Source organism: Dryas octopetala, chromosome 1, assembly GCF_963921425.1.
Source record: "Dryas octopetala chromosome 1, drDryOcto1.1, whole genome shotgun sequence".
Taxonomy (NCBI): Eukaryota; Viridiplantae; Streptophyta; class Magnoliopsida; order Rosales; family Rosaceae; genus Dryas; species Dryas octopetala.
The window spans coordinates 9,175,918-9,198,527 of NC_141366.1; the positions used below are offsets into that span (position 1 = coordinate 9,175,918).

At 38.7% G+C, this 22,610-nt stretch overlaps 5 protein-coding genes across 11 annotated transcripts; 4 read left to right on the plus strand and 1 right to left on the minus strand.

Moving 5' to 3' along the window:
• The first annotated feature begins 207 nt into the window (after positions 1 to 207).
• On the plus strand, positions 208 to 3,025 carry LOC147297471 (Haloacid dehalogenase-like hydrolase (HAD) superfamily protein). Its single transcript, XM_086228809.1, has 4 exons — positions 208 to 392; positions 1,292 to 1,696; positions 2,012 to 2,218; positions 2,655 to 3,025. The coding sequence occupies exons 2-4, from the start codon at positions 1,430 to 1,432 to the stop codon at positions 2,949 to 2,951; spliced, it is 771 nt and encodes a 256-aa protein (XP_086084935.1). The 5' UTR covers positions 208 to 392; positions 1,292 to 1,429; the 3' UTR covers positions 2,952 to 3,025.
• A 1,109-nt stretch (positions 3,026 to 4,134) lies between these two features.
• LOC147297472 (uncharacterized) lies at positions 4,135 to 6,939 on the plus strand. The gene has a single exon (XM_086229334.1). The coding sequence runs from the start codon at positions 4,512 to 4,514 to the stop codon at positions 6,822 to 6,824; it is 2,313 nt and encodes a 770-aa protein (XP_086085460.1). The 5' UTR covers positions 4,135 to 4,511; the 3' UTR covers positions 6,825 to 6,939.
• Positions 6,940 to 12,397: 5,458 nt separating this feature from the next.
• On the plus strand, positions 12,398 to 15,702 carry LOC147297473 (translocator assembly/maintenance protein). 3 transcript variants are annotated; one of them, XR_015119859.1, is made up of 10 exons: positions 12,398 to 12,755; positions 12,878 to 12,934; positions 13,036 to 13,098; positions 13,182 to 13,250; positions 13,419 to 13,511; positions 13,971 to 14,075; positions 14,149 to 14,226; positions 14,351 to 14,479; positions 14,845 to 14,934; positions 15,196 to 15,337. XR_015119859.1 is itself a non-coding variant. In XM_086228948.1 (10 exons), the coding sequence occupies exons 1-10, from the start codon at positions 12,642 to 12,644 to the stop codon at positions 15,387 to 15,389; spliced, it is 1,008 nt and encodes a 335-aa protein (XP_086085074.1). In that variant the 5' UTR covers positions 12,398 to 12,641; the 3' UTR covers positions 15,390 to 15,702. The 3 variants fall into 3 exon arrangements, 1 of the variants encoding a protein (XP_086085074.1); XR_015119860.1 differs by having other exon boundaries at positions 14,848 to 14,934; XM_086228948.1 differs by having other exon boundaries at positions 14,829 to 14,934; positions 15,196 to 15,702.
• A 664-nt stretch (positions 15,703 to 16,366) lies between these two features.
• On the plus strand, positions 16,367 to 18,339 carry LOC147297474 (cationic amino acid transporter 5-like). Its single transcript, XM_086241184.1, has 2 exons — positions 16,367 to 17,914; positions 17,998 to 18,339. The coding sequence occupies exons 1-2, from the start codon at positions 16,582 to 16,584 to the stop codon at positions 18,201 to 18,203; spliced, it is 1,539 nt and encodes a 512-aa protein (XP_086097310.1). The 5' UTR covers positions 16,367 to 16,581; the 3' UTR covers positions 18,204 to 18,339.
• A 625-nt stretch (positions 18,340 to 18,964) lies between these two features.
• EMB1025 (Pentatricopeptide repeat (PPR) superfamily protein) lies at positions 18,965 to 22,306 on the minus strand. 5 transcript variants are annotated; one of them, XR_015121820.1, is made up of 4 exons: positions 20,032 to 22,306; positions 19,686 to 19,784; positions 19,516 to 19,564; positions 18,965 to 19,403 (listed from the first exon to the last, which is right to left on the minus strand). XR_015121820.1 is itself a non-coding variant. In XM_086241171.1 (2 exons), exon 1 carries the CDS (start codon positions 22,036 to 22,038, stop codon positions 20,038 to 20,040), a length of 2,001 nt encoding a protein of 666 aa, XP_086097297.1. In that variant the 5' UTR covers positions 22,039 to 22,306; the 3' UTR covers positions 19,586 to 19,784; positions 20,032 to 20,037. The 5 variants fall into 5 exon arrangements, 1 of the variants encoding a protein (XP_086097297.1); XR_015121819.1 differs by having other exon boundaries at positions 18,965 to 19,408; XR_015121818.1 differs by having other exon boundaries at positions 18,965 to 19,408; positions 19,516 to 19,573.
• Positions 22,307 to 22,610: the final 304 nt, after the last annotated feature.

Genomic DNA, 22,610 nt, shown 5'->3' on the forward strand with positions numbered 1-22,610 from the left:
CTTTAAGACTTGCTATCGGTACAAGATTTTAGGATAAAGTTTTGATACATATAATCCTAGCCAAATTGCTGTACATATAGTAGTATTTTCGATTTACTTGCAAGGGGGGCTTAAAGAAGCAAAAGTTAAAACTGAGGGGTAAAAATTTAAAAACCAAGAATTGAGACATTCAAACACACTACCACCAAAATCTAGGGACGTAGATACAATTAACTCCCGCTGCTGTATTCAGTAATCTGCTTGGGAAAGAAGGAAAAAGATTGATTGTTGGTTGTATATAATAAATTGAGGAGCCTATTAGCTTCGTCCCATGAGTGTGCAGCTCAAGCTAACTTCCACGACTTTGCGCTTTGACGGAAGCAACTCAGATTCGCCTCCATTTCACCATCTGGGTATGCTTCAAAATCTCATCTTGTTCAGTATTTTCAATTTTTCTTGGTTCATGGGATATTGGGACCGTTTTGTTTTTAAGTTTTTAAGTCAGTTGAGACTTAAGTTTGACTCAGCTGGTATCTTATCGTTTCCAAGCTGCATTTCTCTCTGTTTTTTTTTTTTTTTTTTTTCTGTCATCGGTGAACTTGTTTCATTTCTGTTGTTGATAATATAGTGCAGTTTTCTTCTTTATTGCTTTGAATCTGAATGCTTTTTTTATTTTTTATTGTTTTTAATCTGTTAGTGGAGCCTTTTTGTTTATGCATTCTTTATTGGATGGTTTTTGGCAAATAAGAACAGAAATGGATTGGAGTATCTGCAATTTTCAGCAAGGTCTAACTTTTTTATTTTAATGGTTGGGGGATGAATAGAAAAGGCTAACTTTTACTGATGCAAATAAAATTTGGTGTGATCTGGGCATCTGGGTATGAAAGGCTAAATTTTACTGATGCAATTCTGTAATTAGTGATTTGTGATGTCTGTATCTTATTCCTTTTTTGGGGGTTATATATTGTCAGAAACTAAGAGGCAATGCCTTTTAAAAAAAAAAACATTTTTCCGGTTAAGACTAAAATGCTTCAGTAGAAAATGCAGATATATCTGATGCAGGTCATTTCTTTCCATTCCTTTTTCCTACACTGAGGTAATTGAACAAAAGGAGATTCATATTAGTTTTATTTTTACAAGGAAGAAAGTGAAGAGAAAAGAATGATATTAGTATACGGGAATTTTACCAAGGTTCTATAATTTGATTGAGTCCTTTGCAATCTTATCATCCGATAGAATTATGTCAACAGACTAATTATATGAAATTCGACTTTGCACTTCATAACCTAATAAATCTACAATGCAAATGCAGGGATTGCTTGAACTACTGATGAGGTTGGTTGATCTGTGGCATTAGTTGATGCTTTGATCCTAACATATACTGGAAGTTCCTAAATAATCATTTTCTGAAAACTTTCAATTTTGAGGAATCACACACACCGGTTTTACAATGTCAATATCGTCAAAATTGTCAAAACTGCGGTGCATTACAGTGGATGTTACTGGTACACTGATAGCTTACAAGGGGGAGCTTGGTGACTACTATTGCATGGCAGCCAAATCGGTAGGGCTGCCATGCCCTGACTACAAAAGGGTGCATGAGGGCTTCAAACATGCATATAAAGATATGGCAAAAAATTATCCATGTTTTGGGCATGCTGCAAAAATGCCCAACATCGTTTGGTGGAAAACTTGTGTCAGAGACTCCTTTATGAGGGTAAGATAATTCAGATGGTCAGTGGATCTTTTGGCATGACTCATTGTTAATGACTAGATTGTTGCCGATCATTGTATGTCATGTCAAGGTTTGGTGGTACTTGCATGATTTATTTGAAAGGCAGGTGCCTCTGAATAACTCACAGAATTTGATAATCTAGAATAATGAGAACACCATCCCCCTTAGTAGCATTGTGATGCCCCTTAGTAGCATTGTGATGATAAAACAGTCATCAGCTAAGGACTTTGTTCTGCATTTTCTTTGATATTTTCCTACTAGGCGCATTATGAAATGTGAATCTTATTTTGCTGATAGGCTGGATACCATTATGATGAGGAGACATTTGAGAAAGTGTTTCGACGCATATATGCATCTTTTGGTTCGGCTGCTCCCTATACCATCTTTCCCGACGCCAAACCATTTCTAAGATGGGTCCATGAACAAGGTCTTAAGGTTGGAATTATTAGCAATGCGGAATACCGGTATCGGGATGTAATTCTTCCAGCCTTGGGTTTGAATCAGGTAAGTAAATTGATTTTGTTTTAAGTTACCGGTTTCTTAAACATCCAAGTCTAATCAATATCACTTCAATCCGGATTGAATGCAGTCTTAATTGGATGTATCTTTGGCATAGAAGCATACCAAGTGAAACATTTCAAAGTAATACATGAATGCGGACACATGGTTGCACTTGCACCACATAGTACAGATATATGTAGTTTGTGGAAGTGGCTGGCTTGGTCTTATTTCAAACCTCTGATGCCATGGGTTCATTGTCACTTAAAAACCATTGACAACAGTTAAAGCAGTCTAAGAATTTCTTTTTGAACTGCTATAATTTTCTACAAATAAGAACAGTCATCCCTTGATTTCATGTTTGAGAGGATTTCTTTGATTTAATGTTTTAACTTCACCCCGTCTTTCTCTCTCTGATAGTATCATATCAATGTTTGTCCAGGGATCTGAATGGGACTTTGGTGTGTTCTCTGGTCTTGAAGGTGTGGAGAAACCAGACACAAGAATTTATGAGATTGCGCTTGAGAGGGCTGGAAATATTGCACCGGAAGAGGTTCTGCACATAGGGGACAGCATGCGCAAAGACTATGTGCCAGCAACAAGTATTGGGATGCATGCATTGTTATTGGATAGGTTTAAGACATCTGATGCCGATGAGTGGAGGAAGTCTGGTGCAGTTGTGCTTCCTGACTTAGTAGCAGCCAGAGAATGGCTTACTTCAGAGAAGTCAACATTCTGAGGGGATTTTTTCCGGTCACCGTGTTATATGTAATTCCCCCCTTATTCAATGAAAATTTGATGATTACTACTTAATGGCGGGTCTGTTTCCCTAATTTGTTTCGTCTCCATATCCTTGGACCGAAGCCTCACTTTTTTGGTTTGATCTTTTTTCTTTTTCTTTGAGGAGGGAGATGACACCAGCCCACAAAATAATTCAATCATAAAAGGCATTCTCATGTTCCTGCAAACAGATCTAGCCTTCCGTTTTCTCCCCAGCTAAACCTTATTTTTGGTCTGGTGGAACCAATGAGCAAGGAAAGCTGTTGCTTTGTAGCAACCACTCCTTCATGCATCCAAAAAGAAAAAAAGTTGATTAATTTGAACCAAGAGACATGATGCATTGTAAATTTGTATTCTCCTTAGATTTCTTGACCATTAGCTCCACGCTACGAGGGTATCATGTGAATCTTGAAAAAGTACAAGGCAAGCGACATGCTTTGGCATTCAATCAGTTGGCTTCCTTCCCAAACAACCAACAAATATTTTAAGATTCAGATAGTGGTGGTGGTAAATCCGGATCAGCCACGCTAATAAAGCAGCCTCAACTTTGCAATCCAACTGTTTGTGATCATTACAAGGTAAGCTGAGCCTGAAATTTTGGCACCCATATTAAACTATACCTGATTTTTCTATGACAAAAAGACCACCCAAAGCATCTCCTTTAAGCATGAGCCATGAGATAAAGAGGATGAGAAAGCTAATTAGTTGACTCTAATTGACCATTTCCCCCTCAAATCTATTATCCTTTTTCTTTTAATACTCTTTTATTTTTATTTTTTTAAACTCGCTTAAGATTTAAGAATTTTTTTTGTAAAATCATTGACTTGTTTCAGTTTTTCACTACATTAAGAATGGTCATTGTCATTGGGTCCCATGGGACCAAATGGACCAACAACCAAGAGGACCCACTATTGTGGGGCAGACAGAGACAAAGGTCACTTGGGTTTCTTTCAGCCTTTAGCGCTTTGCTTCCTGTCGCTGTTATTGCCACTTCTGCCTCAGCTTTTTATGTCTATTCTATTGCTGTCTCTCAGCTTTATTTTATATAGGCCTTCTCTTTCCCTCCTCACCTACTGGCTCCTGAGGTGGTGAGAGTTTTCAGACCCTCACCCTCCCAAGCCAATGCACCACAACTACAACAACAGACAAGAAAAACAACCATTTTCAAGGAGGAGAAGAGGAAGAACCCATTTGCATTCTTGGAAATGCTTTTCCCATTTGCACCCACTTGTTCAACCATCAATGCTTCAGAGATCTGGACGGAACTCTTCAAGCTCTTGGGTTCGGAGTTAAGTTTCTCTCTTTTTCCAACCTCTCATTTTCTGTACATTTCTCTTGCACGTTTTTCCTCTGCCTTTGGTGGCTTCAATGATGGTTCACATCTTCAAGTTGTGACATTTTGCAAATGTAAACCATGTTTTTTTCTTTTTGGGTTTTGAAGAATGCCAGTCTTAGACTCCCCAAAGATCTCTAAATCAGCTCCTTGTTATTTTCCTGCTCCTGGGTATTGTTCTGCTAAATGTTAGCAATGAAATTAGGTTACCAACAAAACGATTTAGATTCATCCTTTGAGCAAAGTTTGAATGGAAGTTTTAGGAAGTTCACATCTGGTTTACTGCAAAATGATCTGGACTTCTCTCCAGGCCATAGCTCGAATGGGAGTTTCCGGAGGTCCAACTCTATTATCTCCACACATAGTGTATCTGGCACATCAGCTTCAAGCAAGTTTGTGTCTTCTTCCAGAAGAGTGCTCAAGGGCATAAAGGACTATGCAAGAAAACTTGTTGACATTGAATTGTTCACGCATAGTCTTGAGGATTGGGTTTTGGAGAATTCATGTCAAGATTCAGCCAATGGGGAGCAGTCTTTCAGCTCTCCCTTTATGATCGACGAATTGCGCAAGCTTGATGTTGCATTGGAAGGTGTTTTGTTTCAGCAACTTCTCCGGATGCCATGCTCACCTTATGTTTCCAGTAATCTAAATGAAGATGAGTATCTTGCATTGGAGGACTTCCTTCATGCTATAGTAAGTGGTTTATGGCATGCGTTTTGGCATAAAAAGGGACAAGTGCCTCTGTTTGTATCTTGTCCACGTTGCCTTGGATCCAAGTTTTATACTGTAGAAAAGGCAATATCAAGGGGAAGGCTTAATGAGCTGTGTGGTTTAGCTTTGATATCAAAAATTGGGAGTGATCAACAAGTTCATTGGGATCAGATTATGGAGTTTACCATTTTTAAACCAGATATATTGTCTGGAAATGAATTGAAGTTATCAGCTCCCATTATTTGTGAAGCCCTTTTTTATGGTTTTCATATACTTGTTTCTAGGTGTTTGAGCAAGAGTAGAACTGCAAAGAACAGTTCTGTTTTCCTTTTGGTTCTAGATTCTCGATATGGAGGGGTAGTAAAATTTGGTGGTGATCTTAGCAAACTAGAATTAAACTCCAATAACCCATACAAGTCTGTGGCTGAATGGATCAAAAAATATGCCGAAGTCAGTGTTTCTCCAGTGGATCGGATATGGAACAAATTTGGAAATGCAAATTGGGGGGACCTAGGAACTCTACAGATAATTTTGGCAACTTACAACTCCATTGTCCAATGGAATGGACCACCAAGGAAGTCAATAGCCTCGTTAGTCTCAGATCATAGTCTTCGCCTTCAGAAGCGTAGGATGGAGTTCTGCCTCAGTGAGAATGAGAATGGTCTGGTTCCCTTCCAACAGTCTAGCCACCAGCAAGGAGAGATTGTTGAACTTGACCTGAATAACAATCGAGTTTTCAAAAACAAAGCTTCCCGTTTAAAGCTTAAGCAGGGTGAGGTATTGCTACTGGAAGATCAACAGCAGGGGCAGAAAACTTTCCAAGTACAGGAGTCTCTGGGAGGAGGAAACTATTACCTCTACAGTGCTGTTTGTCTAGATTATCCAACACAGTTGTTGACTTTATATGTTGGTGCCCATCCATCCAGACTTGAACCATCTTGGGAGGATATGAGTCTTTGGTACCAAGTACAGAGACAAACAAAAGTGCTAAACATCTTTAAGCATCAGGGAATTACAAGCAAACATTTGCCGGAAATTATTGCCTCTGGGAGAATTTTGCATTCAGGTCCCTGCAAGAAGCAGACCCCCGGGGGTAAATGTGATCATCCATTGTGTGGGACTCCAATACTAGTGACATCTCCAGTTGGTGAACCTGTTTCATATATAGTTTCTCAAGATGGCTCCTTTTCCTCTGAGGAGGCAATTCGCTGCTGCCGAGACTGCTTAGCTGCTTTAAGAAGTGCAGCAACGGCGAATGTCCAACATGGTGATATCTGCCCCGAAAACATAATTCGAGTTGTTGACAAACAAGGTGCAAGGAGCAATGCTTTCTATGTCCCAATGTCATGGGGCCGTGCAGTTTTGGAAGACCGGGACAGTCCAGCTATAAACTTGCAGTTCTCTTCATCTCATGCACTTCAGCATGGGAAACTTTGTCCATCATCAGATGCTGAAAGCCTTGTTTACCTCATGTTGTTCATATGTGGGGGAGCTATGCAGCAGCAGGATTCGATCGAATCTGCCTTGCAATGGAGGGAGACGATCTGGGCAAAGCGTTTGATCCAACAGCAGCTTGGTGAGGTTTCACCTCTCCTAAAGGCATTTGCTGATTATGTGGATAGCCTTTGTGGAACACCATACCCTGTTGACTATGATATATGGTTGAAGAGATTGAGCAGGGCTGTGGATGGTGTAGCAGATAGAGGTAAGATGATTGAAGAAGTAGCCATTACATTGAGATTGAAGGATATTGCTGAGTCCTCGGGAACATCTGGAGGTGGTAGTTAATTTTTATGTGGGAGGTCCAGGATTTTTTGGGGGGTTTGTTTTTGTAATTACATTTGGTGGGATTTAACTGCATTTTCTTCAACTGGCTATTGGATTCTAAGATCTAGAGTTTGTACCCGGCATTGTGATTTGTATGGATCGAGTGCAAATGTATCTTAATTGTTTTTGTTCATAATATCTTGTTTTGGTTCTGGTCTGTTTCAGTTGGACTAAACTTAAAAAAAAAAAAAAAAAAAAAAAAAAAAACTACATTAAGAATGATGAACCGTGGATGATCCTTAAGTGCACAATTTTATGTACTGGCGAAACCCTTTAAATATTTGGATACTCCATATATTATCCAATATAGTGAACAAATTTCATTTGTTTGTGATGAATTTAGTATAACATTCATGCTTGTAATACACACATTTATTATTTATGATGTTTAAAAGGAATACAAAGTCACTAATCGCAGCCCAAAGCCTACGAACCTGAACCAGCCGAACAGCAGCAGAAGGCGCGCCCCTGTTGGTTGAGGCACGCGCCTTTTTCTTGCAGCACTAGCAGCATGCGCGGCGTCCTCGGCGAGCATATCCCTAGCCTCTCTGACCAGATTTTCACAAGAGCCAGATTCGCAGCCTGTACCAAGTTTCCTGCTAGATACTCCTCTTCGGCATGATCAGCTCAGACGACATGGTTGAAAGAATGACAGTTTGAAACAACTCGCAGCAGTTGAAAGAATGACAGTTTGAAACTCGCAGCAGCAAAGTGAAAGTGTGAAAGTTTTGTGTGTTGGAAACTTGGAATAAATGACCATTTAAATATGAGACATCTCCCATTCCTAATAGGCAAGGCCCTTCTCTCCAATTCCTAGTAGGCAAGGCCTTTCCTGTTCTTAGTAGGCAAGGCCTTGCATATTCGGCTATTCCTAATAGGGTCTTCTTAAAAACTTTAACAAATCTCGGGCCTCTTGGGATTGATTACAAAAACTCCATCCAAAAAATTATGACCAATTTTGCACTTTATTCCTCTTACTATTTTTATGACACACTTTAAGCCCCTGAATTATACATCTTCAAACACTTTGTTCTCATTCCATAAAAAAATGTTCTAAATTCAGATAGTTTTGCATAAGTGGCACCTATGTGTTGCCACGTGGCCATTTTCTTGTGTGACGAGATAAGAGCTACACTGATAAAAACAAATTACTCTTAGACAAATGACCACGTGGTGCCATATATGCAAAATATACAAAATAGAAAGAATTTATAACTTTTTTAATAGAATGAAATAAAGTATTTGACCGTCTATACTCCATAGTTTGTGGATAAGTATCACAAAAAATAGTGAAGAGGGTAAAGTGAAAAATTGGTCATAATTCATAGTCTTTCATATACTTGTTTCATAATTCCAAACTTTCTATAACATATTCTATTAATGCAGCAAGATCTGTATGCCAAAATATATAGCCGATATATGGGTGACTTGCATATGCTTTTTGCAGAGGACAGAAATAAGGTATGCTCAGTCACAGCTTACATAAGTCTGCAAAGGGAAATTGCTTGCATACAATTGGTGATTATATGCCAGATGGCTAAACATAATCTATTTTCTTGTTTAATTACATGATCTACTGCAGGTGAAGAGAATAGTGCAAGAGCAATTTGAACTGTTCCGGTCGATGTATAAGCCATTTATTGAAGGGTATGAGGCAGAGGATTTGTTGAGATGTGCTCATTATTTGGGAATCCTCAACCTATCATATCTCAGGTTTGTTCTGACTCTCAGATTGTCAATGTGAAGTTCATCCAATATTATCTCTCCAAAGTTTACTGTCTATTTTTCAAGAGAACTAGACATTAACCTCATCTATCACACAAAATCTTGATATTCTTTGGGCCTAAACTCAGCCATCAAGTATAGGCATAAAAACCAATCTGTATCACTGTATCTAACTGTGGTACTTAAATTCATTGCCCACTAGGAAACTACAAATTTAAGTATAAATGCCACTCAATTCACCCAAATCTCAAATCATAATCATGGTTACACTAGGTATTCATCATCATACACCAATCATGTTTGGATTCATGGGAATAAGTTTGAGCTATCAACCCCTTATGACTAATCCATGTATTTTCTTCAAGTTAGAAAACATCATCTAGCGTCTTCTTTTAATACACATTGAATCTAATTAGTTAATATATCAATTCCAATCTTGGGCACCAAACAGACTCGAAAACTGATCAAGGGTGGTTTCAATTAAGATTCCAATGGTAATTTATCAAAACAGCCTTTTCACATATATTAGCTAACAACATATTTAACAGCTTGTTATATCCAAATATGCAGTGAATCATGCTAACCATTAATTGTGAATTAGACTTAAATATGCATTGGTCAATCTGATCATCATCATGCAATGGACTTCAATGACAGCATAACACTAACATATGCATGAAAACTGTGAAGCATTTAAACCCATGGTTTAAATTTTTCTAAGAACAACATTATTAAATTAGTGTGCCTATTTTTTTTAGGTATATTATAATTTTAATCATACAAATAAAATATCATAATTAATGATCACAATATAAAATATAATAATAATGAACATATTTTTAATTTAAATAAACAAATAAAAATTATAGAAGTTTAAATAGTTATATACTACTTATATGAAAAATATAATCAACCATCACATGAAAAGTATAATAGCAGCCCGCAAAGTGTCCTTGGCCAGCATCTCACTGGCCTCCCTCACAATGTTCTCGCAATGAGTGAGTAGCTCAGGGTTTTCTTTTGTTGCCGCAACAACCAGTTTGGCTGCCCGGAGTAGGTCTCTGGCCGGTTAGATATTCGTGTTCAGCCCTCTCGATTAATCCCATCTTCTTCTCACACGACGACATGTGAAAGTTTGGGATGAAACAAGGGTTTGTGAAAGTTTAGGATCAAACAAGGGTTTGTGCAAGTTTGGAATGAAACAAGGGTTGTGAAATTTTGTCGACTAACTAAGCAAATCGCTGCACTTTTTATGTTTTACGTACAAAGCAAGCTATCTTTGGGCATGAGTTAATAAGTTTCTATTTGAACTGGACCGAACTGATTGATCATAAAGGGAATCGTATATGATCGGCGTGGGTTCTTGTTTTTAGCATTCCAACCGAACCGTGCTCATCCTCTGTTCATATTCTCGGTTTTTGTAATTTTTTATTGGGATTAATGCTAATTTGGTTTTTAGATTATTACATTTATATCAGTATCAGTTTGGTCCATAAACTTTTAATTTGAAAATTTAATTTTTAAATTTTTTAAATTTTGCCAATTGAGATTGTTCAGTCAATTTACACATTTTCCGTCCAAAGCTCCTTTTGCATAAAACCATGTGTCAATCACGTACCCTTCTTTTTTAGGGCAGAATGATCACTTTAAACTATATAATTACTCTACGCGCGTTTTAGCTTTAGACATGTTCATTTGATTTCAATCAAAATTGACTGAATAATCTTAATTGTCAAAATTGAAAAAGTCTGGAGACTAAATTTTTCAAATTAGAAGTCTGGAGACCAAATTGATACAAGTGTAATAGTTTGGAAACCAAATTGACATTAATCACTTTTTTATTTATCAAATTAGTTTTGTAGGTGGGCTCCATATACATACCTAGGGTATGAGTCGTATGATTAAAAAAAAATCTCCGTGATCAAAGATTCAAAATAGTTGCTTTTATTGAAGAGAAAACAATTGCTTTCAATTATTTTGCCATAAAAGAGTTGGTACGGGCCGTGCTGAAGTCCAGCTTTTGTTAAATGGGCTATTCTCAATCAGTCCAAACAAATTGTGTAGGCCGGCCGTCAATTAAACCGACCCATGCATGTTACAAAATGAACAAAAATCGTATTTTTACCCAAGCTTCGGGCTTAGTTCGGACTTGTGAGCCAAACCTTATTTTTCTCAATTTATACAATTTGTAAGTTTGTAACTAATTAATGAAATGCGTTGATAGAAATGTAAATGAAGATCACACCAACAGAACTGTGAATGAAGATTCTAGACAAAAGAAATAAATGAAGATGCGGTTGTTAGGTAGCTAAGTTGGAAAAACCGTGAAATTGTCTACTCAGCACCCAAATTTGATTTCCCTTCTCCCAAATAAAAGATAAAAAAAGAAATAAATGAAGATGTATTAGGATACAAAAATCGCCAAATATACATCAAATAATTTATATATAAAATTACAACTTGCACCTTTTAGATTAACTCGATTTACAAGTTGGTTTCTATTTTTTAAATTACTTCTTAGACCCAAGAAAAAGAAGTCTCGAAAGACATTTGAAATTTATGACAATGTGACATTTTGTCGGTCTGGCCGTAAGATAAACTGTTAAGTGATTATTTGACAAGACTATGACCCACTTTTTTTTGACATAGTATGCTTGGAGGCTTTCTTTTCACTCCGGTGACAGCTGTGTCAATGCTGACCACGTGATTTAAACATTTTTAATATTTCTAATCCATGTGACACTAACATGGTTACCACACAAACAAAGAGTGTTCCCAAACATACACCGTCAAGAAAAAGTAGGTTATAGTCTTGCCAAGTCATTATTTAACGATTTAAGTAATGATTAGATAGACGGAGATGTCACATATTATAAATTTAAAATCAAGAATTTCGAGCTCTACAAGTCGGATCATGGCACCACATATTATAAATTTCAAACTTAGGATGTAATTTGAAAAACATAAAAAGATAAGGACCATCTTATAACTCAAGATAAACTTGGAGAATGCAAGTTGTAATTTGCTTTAATTTATGTTCACTTATTTATGAAAGGGAGGGGCTATTCAGACCACCCCATTTTGCTGAGTTGACCACCCCCCTAATTTTTTGCCCATTTTTGCCCATTTTGCCCTCCTCTCCTCCTCCCCCACCCAGCCACCACTCCCCCACCGATCCCCTCCCCTCCCCAGCCCGCCCCCAGCCAGCCCACCCCTACCCAGCCAGCCCGCACCCCCTCACCTCAAGCCCCGCCGCCGTCGCACCCATCCCCAGCCCGCCCGCACCCCCTCACCCAAGCCCAGCCCCCGTCGCACCCATCCCCAGCCCGCCCGCACCCCCTCACCTCAAGCCCCGCCGCCGTCGCACCCATCCCCAGCCCGCCCGCACACCTATCCCCAAGCCCAGCCCCCGTCGCACCCATCCCCAGCCCGCTCGCAGAGAGAGGGAAGAGAGAGAGAAGGGAGATCGGGCGGCAGGGAGGGCTGGGTGGGTCGCGCCGGCGATGGGGAGGGGCGGGGTCGACCGGCGAAGGGGAGGAGTGGGTCGCGCCGGCGGCGGGGAGAGCTGGGTGGGTCGCGCAGGCGGCGGGGAGGGTGGCCGGCCAAAATTGGAGGGTGAGGTTTTTTTTTTTATGTAGGGACAAAATTGGCAAAAAAGGGTAAAAAATTAATGGGGTGGTGAACTCAGCATTTCTGGCCGGTGGGAATAGCCCCCCCCCTTTATGAAATTACTTCTTAGCCTGCAGCTTGAAAACCGACCAAAAGGAAAAGGACCCACAAAGCACATCACCAAAGCCCTAAAAGGCTAAAACCCCTTGATGCAGGTTTTTTGTTCCGAATGAAAATCAGTAAATCACCTGAAGTTACTACTTTCCACTGAATCTGTTTTTGCTTTCAACATTTTGAAACTAAACACTGTGGAACTTGAGTAGCTGACAATGAAGAGTGTGACTGTGAAAGACCACCTCTTGGCTTGCACTCGTTGTATTCGATGAAAAACCTTCTTCAGTCTCTCTTCAAAGTACTTGCGCTCTGTGCACTGCAAGTGTCAAAATGGAGAATCACGACAAAACCCAGCTTCGAAGTTTTCTCAAAAGTCTTCCCCCTGTTGAGTTCTGCTGTGTCTATGGCTCAGCTCTCCACCCCAACAATAGTGCCAGTGGAAAGGTTTTATTTTGTTTCTATTTTTCATTTTTGCTTCTTTAACAATTTTTATTTTATTTTATTTATTTGCTTAAATTTATAAATTTGGAATCTTTGCTTTGCATTTGTGAATTCTGGGTTGATAGTCAACCATGGTAGATTGCATTCTTGGTGTATCAGATCCCCAACAATGGCATTCTGAGGTAAGCTTTAGACTGTTACTCATAAAGTCATGCCATATGTCTCTTTTGGATGTCTCAAGAATTTATCATGGTGTTTACTTGTTTGTGTGCCATACAACTAGAATCTGAAGTTGAACAATGATCATTATTCCTCATGGATGGTGCTCCTTGGTGGAGCAAGACTGGTACTGCTCTCTCTCTCTCGCTTCATTTTCCATGTTCAATTCTATGTTCATTGATTCTGACACAATATAACCATCCATGCCAGATTACTGATGTTGCGGATGAAATAGGTGTAGGAGTGCACTTCAATCCCTTTGTTAGTTGGAACGACAAGGTATTGATGATCCGGTCACTTGTATGTTCGAGTATAAGCTGTTACTTGGGCGAGCTTTCATGCCATGCTTTAAATTGATAGTGCGTTAGTATTTTGTTATACATTCTGCAATCTTTTGCATCTCTCAGTATTTTTCCGTGATTCATCACACTGGAGTAATTCTGACAGATGTTCAAGTATGGGGTTGTTCGCATGCACAACTTGGTTCAGGACATACTAAATTGGGAGAGGTTCTACTTGAGCGGCCGATTACAAAAGCCAGTATGTCTTCTTCATCTAATCTCATCATTTGTTCTTTATCTTTTTTTGTGTGTGTTTGTATATATGGCAGATTAATCATCAGTTTCACATTTGTTCTCTTTTATTTTTATTTTAGTTAATTCCCTATTTATTTACATTATTTTATACTGTCTTCTAGCACACCCTTTGCATTGCACGAGGATGATCAAAGTATCAGACCTTTCAATCATATTCAAAGACAATGTTGCAGTGATGTAGTTCTTGGAAAAAAGGCCTTGCTAAACTGATATAATAAATTTTACCCTATTGAAATATTTTGTAGCACACACCACTTGCCCGAAACTATCGAAAACTAAATCCGCGATCTTATTCTATGTGTTATAATAATGATATGCTGCTGAAAATCAATACTTGGGTAGTCTCATCTAGTACATGCTATGATATATTATCTTCTATCTGAACCTCATGGGATTTGTACAGGTTCATATACTTTTGGATAATTTGGATATCGCAAATGTGAACTCAGTTAATTTGAGGGCTGCAATGTCTGCTGCTCTGCTTCTTTTGCCACCCAAGTTCACTGAGGTCTGATTCTTTGCCACTGCTCAATCATTTCAGAATTTCTAAACTTTTTTATAACATATTCCATTTAATGCAGGAAGATCTGTATGCCAAAATATGTAGCCTCTCATATATGGGTGACTTGCGTATGCTTTTTGCGGAGGACAAAAATAAGGTAAGCTCAATCACAACTTACTAAGTTTACAAAGGGAAATTGTTTGCATGCAATTGGGGGTTCTTCTAATTATATGCCAGATAACATAATCTATTTTCGTGTTTAATTACATGATCGACTGCAGGTGAAGAAAATAGTGCAAGGGCAATTTGATTTGTTCCAGTCGATGTATAAGCCATTTATTGAAGAGTATGAGACTAAAGATTTGTTGAGACGCTCATTGTCTGGGAATCATGAACCAAACATATCTCAGGTCTATTCTTATTCCCAGGTTGTCAATGTGAATTTTATCAAATATTATCTCTCCAACTGTTATTGTCTATTTTGGAGTGAGCTAGACTTTCAACCTCATTTATCAATCAAATTCTTGAACTTCTTTGGACCTAAACTCAGCCATCAAGTAGAGCACACAAAATTGCTAGCTCCACATTTTTATTGAATTCTGTGTCCCATGAAAGTTGAAATAAGCAGTTTGTGAGACCTTTTTGCAACTTTGATCTTCACGAAACACTTATAATCAGAATTACTTAAAAGGGTTGATTTATATTCTTTAATGTTCATTGTGCTTGAAGCTTAAGATACATTATCACCTCTTAAAACAGGATTGTGATTTATCAGCAGCTCGATCTCTCGTTTCTTCTCTATCTCCCATGATCAGAAGCCAAATGGGAATGAAGCTAGGAGAGAAGAAAAGGCTGTGTGACTCTGGTATGAAACTTAACTCATATGCAGCAGCTTGTAAAGACAAAAGTTTCTGAAGCATTGATCTGATTTCAGATTTAATGATTATACCCGACCCCGAAGTTTCTTTGGAAAACATTGCTTGTTATAAAAGGAAAAGTCATGTGCAAACTTCCATATTTGTGTGCTGATCGTGTTTAACTTAACTAGGGTAGTAATTGACATATGCACTTAGTAATTCTTTATTGGATCAATTTTTTACTTATATATCTTGTACTTCAATTGCAGGTCGAGTTATTCAGGAAGTTGTGATTGGCTCAAGAGAAGAAGCTGCTAAATGCATGCAGCAGATTCTGAGGCGAAGGGTAATGGTTTCAAGTGCAAGACAGGCTGTCTCTGGTCTCCTGTCTGTTGGTGGCATTAATGGAATGAGATATCTTGCCGCTAAAATGCACAAGGCTTGGAAATCCTGGACAGGATAGTATAAATTCTTTTGTAATCGTTTCTACAATTTTTAGTCCCAAGACTAGTCCAGGCCGAAATTTTTATCATGAAAGAGGACGTTGAAAGCATAATTTTGCAATTGGGTTCAACAAGAGGTGAGATGCTCTAAAACATAACTTAAATGGGCTTCCCAAGGTTCACTGGTCATTGGTCAACAGGTTTCATTCAAACAAGAAAATTTTGTTATCAGTGGCGAAGGGCATTATCTTGTAAGAAACTGAGGGAGAAAGCCGGTTTTGTATGGATATCTATATTTTCATCTTTCATAAACTACATAAATTGTAGTCTAGATACACCAACAGCCACACGGAAGCACTGAGAGCTCATTGACATCGCTTTCTTTGTTACAAATTTGTGATGTAAAATTATCAAAAGATTAAACATTTTTAAAAAAGGTGTTGTTACTAGCCTCAAGCATAGTTAAAAGGACATTTCACGACCAATTTCAATGGCTCCTCTTGAATAACCTATTATTTGTAGCTTTTTTAAGGGTGGAGCAAACGTCGTACTGTCTTATTTTAAAAGGATATCATGCACATGTCACAGTTTGACACGTTATTTATAATGCACACGAAAAATGGCCATGCTATGAGCCAAGAGGCCACTTCATTAGGAACCAACCCATCAGTCTCGTGGTCGATTCAAAAGGGAGAAAATTAAGACCCTTGTTTAATATACAAATGTATAAAAAAAAGAGCAATATTCATCACCGCTTGTTCGCTGGGAAGGGTCAATAGTATCTCCAAAATTTTCCATACATAAGGACAGTGTGTCCAGGCAAGTGGTGGAATCTTCACACTAAATGACAATGCTAGTAAGCCATTATTCAAAACAAATTACAGTTTCCTCAACAAAATACGTCAAATATGATAATCCTTGGTACCATAAGTCCAAGAAAATCAGCCACTAGACTAATAAAAACAAGTCTTAATAGCCTGCAATGTTTGACTTTATGTCAGTTGTGCATGGAGCTCACAACCTCAGTTTCACTATCAATAATTGAAAACAATCCAGGAATTAGGGGATAAGATTCCAAATCCTGGGAGGATCCGATATCCTAGCATTTCACACTGCTTTAAGTGTTAGGAAAAGATACATGGACAGGAAACAATACTCTAGCATTTCTCATTGCCTTAAGTGTTAGTGAAGATAACAGCAGAAAGTATACTAATGGGTTCGAGGGAAGAAGTGGGTGAAGAGGAGGTCCAGCCAAGAAGATATTGGAGATGGAGTAAACAAGACTTCCTACCAGAAGAATCCTTTCAAAATTGGAGCACATATCGAACTGCCCTGTCACAAACATGTTACAGGTTCAAGGACCGTCTCATAAGCAGACCAAATGATGACAATGAGATTGGGGAACTTCGAAAACAAAGTGAGAATGACATGAAACGTTGCCTCACCTGGTGGGATCTCATCTGGTTTGGATTTGGTTCAGTCATTGGTGCAGGCATCTTTGTGCTTACTGGCCAAGAAGCCCATGTTCATGCTGGACCAGCTATTGTCTTGTCCTATGTTGCTTCTGGTATCTCGGCAATGCTCTCTGTCTTCTGCTACACCGAATTTTCAGTAGAAATCCCAGTGGCTGGTGGATCTTTTGCTTACCTGCGGATAGAATTAGGAGACTTTGTAGCATTCATAACAGCAGGAAACATACTTCTTGAGAGCATTGTTGGAAGTGCAGCAGTTGCCAGAGCATGGACTTCTTACTTTACCTCGCTCTTGGATCGTCCCTCCAACTCGTTACGCATCCACACAAATCTCAAGCCTGGTTTCAATCTCCTGGACCCAATAGCCGTTGTTGTTCTGGCAATATCTGCAACAATTGCAATGATCAGCACAAGGAAAACCTCTTACTTAAATTGGATAGCATCTGCAGTCAATAACGTTGTAATTTTGTTTGTGATAATTGCAGGGTTTGCCCATGCCAACACATCAAATATGAAACCCTTTATGCCTTTTGGGGCTAAAGGAGTCTTTCAGGCAGCTGCAATTGTTTACTTTGCTTATGGAGGATTTGACAATATTGCCACCATGGCTGAAGAAACCAAAAATCCATCCAGAGACATACCACTAGGATTGCTTGGATCAATGTCAATTATCACTGTCGTATATTGTTTAATGGCACTTTCACTGCCTATGATGCAGAAGTACACAGATATAGACCCAAATGCAGCCTACTCTGTAGCATTTCAAAGTGTGGGCATGACATGGGCCAAGTACCTGGTAGCTCTTGGTGCGCTTAAGGGAATGACCACTGTTCTTCTGGTTGGGGCGCTTGGACAGGCACGATATATCACTCATATTGCACGAGCCCACATGATTCCACCATGGTTTGCTCTTGTCCATCCAAAGACAGGAACCCCCATAAATGCTACACTCTTGATTGCCATTTCAAGTGCCTGCATTGCTTTCTTTTCGAGCTTGGATGTCTTGTCAAGTCTGCTATCAGTGAGCACACTCTTTATCTTCATGATGATGGCTGTTGCACTTCTAGTGAGGAGATACTATGTGAGAGAAGTCACCCCACAACAACACCTCTTGAAGCTAGTCATTCTCTTGCTGATCATTATTGCTTCCTCAATGGGGACTTCGGCTTACTGGGGATTGAATCCCAATGGTTGGGTTGGTTATGTTGTGACGGTTCCTCTTTGGTTCTTTGGTTCTTTGGCGTTGTCAGTGTTTCTACCTCAACAGAGGTCACCAAAAGTTTGGGGGGTTCCACTGGTTCCTTGGTTGCCATCCTTGTCAATTGCGACAAATATATTTCTCATGGGATCTTTGGGTCATGAAGCTTTTGAAAGATTTGGAATCTGCACTGTTGTAATGCTTATTTACTATGTTTTCTTTGGTCTCCATGCAACTTATGATATGGCCCATAAGAAAGATATGCCAGAATCCCTGAAAGTTGATGACAACAACATCAAATAAAAGGCCTCGCCCAAAGTTCATTTGGAATTCAAATCCCTGTCCAAAGTTCGTGTTTTGGCTTGGATTGCTCGTGGTCATGGGAAACTTAATACGTGCGGTATGATTCAGAAGAGGAGACCTCATGCATGCTTGTCTCCTCATTGGTGTATTCTTTGCAGGAGGGAAGCTGAATCTGGGATCCATTTGTTTTTGTTCTGTCCTTTTGCTTTGGGTCTTTGGAGGCGTTTGTTTGATGCTGCTGATCTTAGGTGGGATAATTCACAGTCATCATTGTTATTTTATGAAAAAAGATATTGTGTTAGAGTGTTTGGGTGCTTAAGTCTTTTCCTGTGTGTTTTTGTTTTTGGGGGTGGTTGGGGCTGGTGTTTGTTATTTTTGATGGTCATCTTGTCCACTCCTCTTACTTTCTGTACATCTTTTCTTTTTTAATAAATTTCGTATCTTATAAAAAAAACAACATCAGAGAAAAGGCGGAGCCTTGAAATCATAATACTCTCTGCATGTTCTTTGCAGGAATGCCTCTTCAGTTTCATTTTATATCATGCTGCAACTAGTTACAAATTATTCTTTGTAGTAGAGTAAGCAAAGTTTTACTCCTTGTAGCAGTGTGATGATTATTAACAAATGAATATCAAATGGCTCTATTTTGGATATAATAGTAGAATGCAAGCTGACCATATGAAAAATAAGAACAAAAAGCATTAACCCGCATAGAAAAGTTAAAATATACAAGGGCTGGGTTCATGCATCCTTGCCACACTTGAAGAAAGAAGACACACCAATATGACAGATATGTGGAGATTTTGTTTGATAATAAAGAATCTAAAAAAGACTGAAAATTAAAGTTTACTGTTCACTTTTCCTCAGTCTTCTCAACAACTAAACTGAGTACAAAAAGAAGCAAGAGAAAGTTACTTCTCAGGCACATTTCAAGACTAACCTAAAAAAGTGCCACCGAAGTGCAAATAGATCTTGGAAATTCCTTATGCTAGGAAAAGCTGTAGAGGGCTGAATTCGAGACAATTGTTTTCACTTTTTAGCATTAATACGTTCACAGCTATCTGATCTAATACACACCAAAAACAAAATAAAAGTGAAGTAAAAGAAACAGAAAGTGATTCAAGGTTATAGCATGTCAAGCATAAGGTAAGACAACAGTTATTATGTCTGTACCTGACTAATTTTTTTTGTCAAGCTTATTATTTACTTGTCCCAGGTCAACCTGCACCAACTTAGAGCCAAGGAAAATTTGAAACCTCAGTTGTCTCTGTGTCTTCTACCGAAAAAAAAAAAAAAACCCTAATAAGAGATTTGATTGCAGTCAGTAAAGTTCAGTCAAGTACCTTTGCTCGTCTGCAGATCTGACATATGCTGTTTAGGGGAATGAATGGGAGGAATTCTGTTGAAGGTTGGACATTTTCATGCAACGGTTCCACACATCACTATTTGAAGCATAAGAAATTTCACAGTTAAAGTGAGTTTCATAGATATTTATTGATAGCACTATTTACCGAATAAAGATTAGATTGTGGTGTGTTAGTAAAAATGGGGAGAAAGAAAATAAAGGACATCATCTCCTGTTATATACTCTCCAAAGTTTAATACCTAAGCTTTGACAGCTTAATTAAGAAACAAAATGATTCCAGTCAAAGTATAACCAAGCTTTGAGGAGAAAAAATAAAGTCTTACTTAAAATTAGCAATATAGGCTGCTCCGACATTTGTCAATGGCTGCTCTAACCTTCTTAGGCTTACAAAGCTCTTGTACAACTCTTGTCCAAGTAGAGGCTTTAGGCGGCAAAAACTTTTTCAGCATCACTTCCACAATTATAGAGGCACCTACTATCCTCTGCCGCTTAAATAGTCGGATAACAAGCTCATTTAGGAACTCCTTCCCATCTTGAGGCGGGTTGAGCTTTTCTCTCAAAGTTCTCAGGAAGATGTCACATGTAACTAAGTCGGGATCACAGCCCCGATCAAGCATACTATTTAAAAGATCAATGGCACGGGAGATGCTACTCTGCTTGCATAAAGCATTCAGAAGTATGTTATAAGTGATGACATCTGGTTGACATACAGGCTCCTGACAAAGCATTTCATTAAAAAGTTTCAAACCCTGCTCAACCAAAGCAGCATTGCAAAGGCCATGAATCATTGAACTATAAGCCACAACATCAGGTTTATAACCTCTTCCCAACATCTGCTTCCACACCATCAAGGCCTCTTTGAGTTTCCCATCCTCGCAAAAACCATGAATTAGGACACTGTAACAGACCTCATTACGCATACAATTATCGCTTCCCATTTCTTTCCATAAAAAAATGGCTTTTTGACTCTGACCTGTCTTGAAGAAACCCCTCAGTAAGGAGCTATAAGTAAAGGAATTGGGCATGCAACCATTACTCACCATCTCACAGAATACTTTCTTGGCTTCATCTGGTTTTCCTTCTTGACAAAGACCATCTATAAGAGTACTATAGACAACGGTGTTGGGTTTACATCCCTTTTCCATCATCTCCTTCCACAATCTCATTGCATCTTCAGACTTTCCCTCCTTGAACAATCCACTAACAAGGACTGAAAAGATATACTCATTTGCATGAAGCCCTCTTTCCTCCATAGAGGTCAACACTTGAGCCCCATCAACTGCCCGTCCTTGCTTAACAAGTCCATTGATGATTGTTCCATATGTGACATCATTAGGCACACATTTATTTGAAACCATTCGATCTAAGAGACTAACTGCCTTGTCCAACTTACCCTTGAGACACAAACCATGAATAAGGGTATTGTAGGTCACTTCATTCGGAACACAGCCTTTAAGAAACATATTATCAACAAGCTTCGCTGCACGTGCCAAGTCGCCCGTCTTGCACAATGCATTGATCAACACATTAAATGTCACAGGACTTGGGAAGCACCCCTCAATTTGCATCTCATCCAACAAAAAAATCGCCTCATCAATCCTATTCTCCTTGCATAACCCATCCATTAATGTACAATATGTAAACACATCAGGAATGCAATTCCTAAGCGGCATTTCTCTAAACATCTCGACTGCTCTATCAACCAATCCTAACTTACACATGGCCTTAATAATCAAGTTAAAACTGAGCACATTTGGCGAAATGTTCATGCTTGCAGTACCAACATCACGAAAATAAAACTCCAAAGCATGAGAATAATGACCCTCCTGTACAATAACATTAAGAACCGAATTAAATGACTTAACAGTTCGCCTACACTGAAATTCATCCACCATTCTATCAAACAATTCTACAGCTTTATTGGGCAAATGCGCTTTTCCATAAGCTCTAAACATTAGAATAAAACTCTTCTCAATAAAAACTCGCCTTTCGCATTTCATTCGATCCAAAACCTTCTCTAAGGACTGAAAATCACCCAAATTCGAATAATTCTCAATGAGTGAGTAAAATGTTGAATCACCCGATTTGTAAGAACCCAATTTGGGACCTTTCCTGAACATGTCATTAGAAATTGGGGGCTCCGTTTCATCATCGTTTACGGGTTCAGTCTGGAGGGCTTGGTTTGATGGGATTGCAAGAACTGAAAAGTGAGAGTGAAGTGAAGGAGTTAACAACTCACAAGGTGGGAATGACAAGATGCACAGCTTCTTGAGACGTGCTTGGATTGAGCTGCTGAGGAGCTTTGAGTAGTACGTTGAGCATTTTGGCATGGGTTTAAGAAGGGTTTCTTTTGGGTATTGGATTGAACTTGCATACACCTCCAAATGGGTTAAAGGATATCGAAATCAAATATGGGTATTAATGGGTTTTGTGCATTTCACAGAGTGACCAAAAAGTCTCCCAGTGAACTCGCTGAGTCGTATCGAACCCAAAATCTCTCTCCTTTGTAGCTTGTACTATTTGAGTTCAACAAGAACCAGACAGAAGCTAACGTGGGAGCTCTGATTGGAAGCACACGCTGATTTTTAATTTTTTGCAATCAAGCAAGTTAATAGGAAAATCGGCTTTAGCCCAAAAACAAAACAGAAGCTATAAGAGGGCTTTAATTTTTATCCAATCTCTCTGGTCAGTAATTTTTTTACACAATGTTTTATTCTTATTCACCCTGTCCTGTCCCTCCCTCTTAATGAATTTTGTATTTACAAATTATTTAAAAAGACAAATTGACAAAATATTAAAAAATATTCTTGATTTTCATGACCAAATTTGACTATCGTGAGTTCGTGACATTCTTATCTACTACTATTATGGTCATATTTTAACATGAGATGAGAGAGACCAA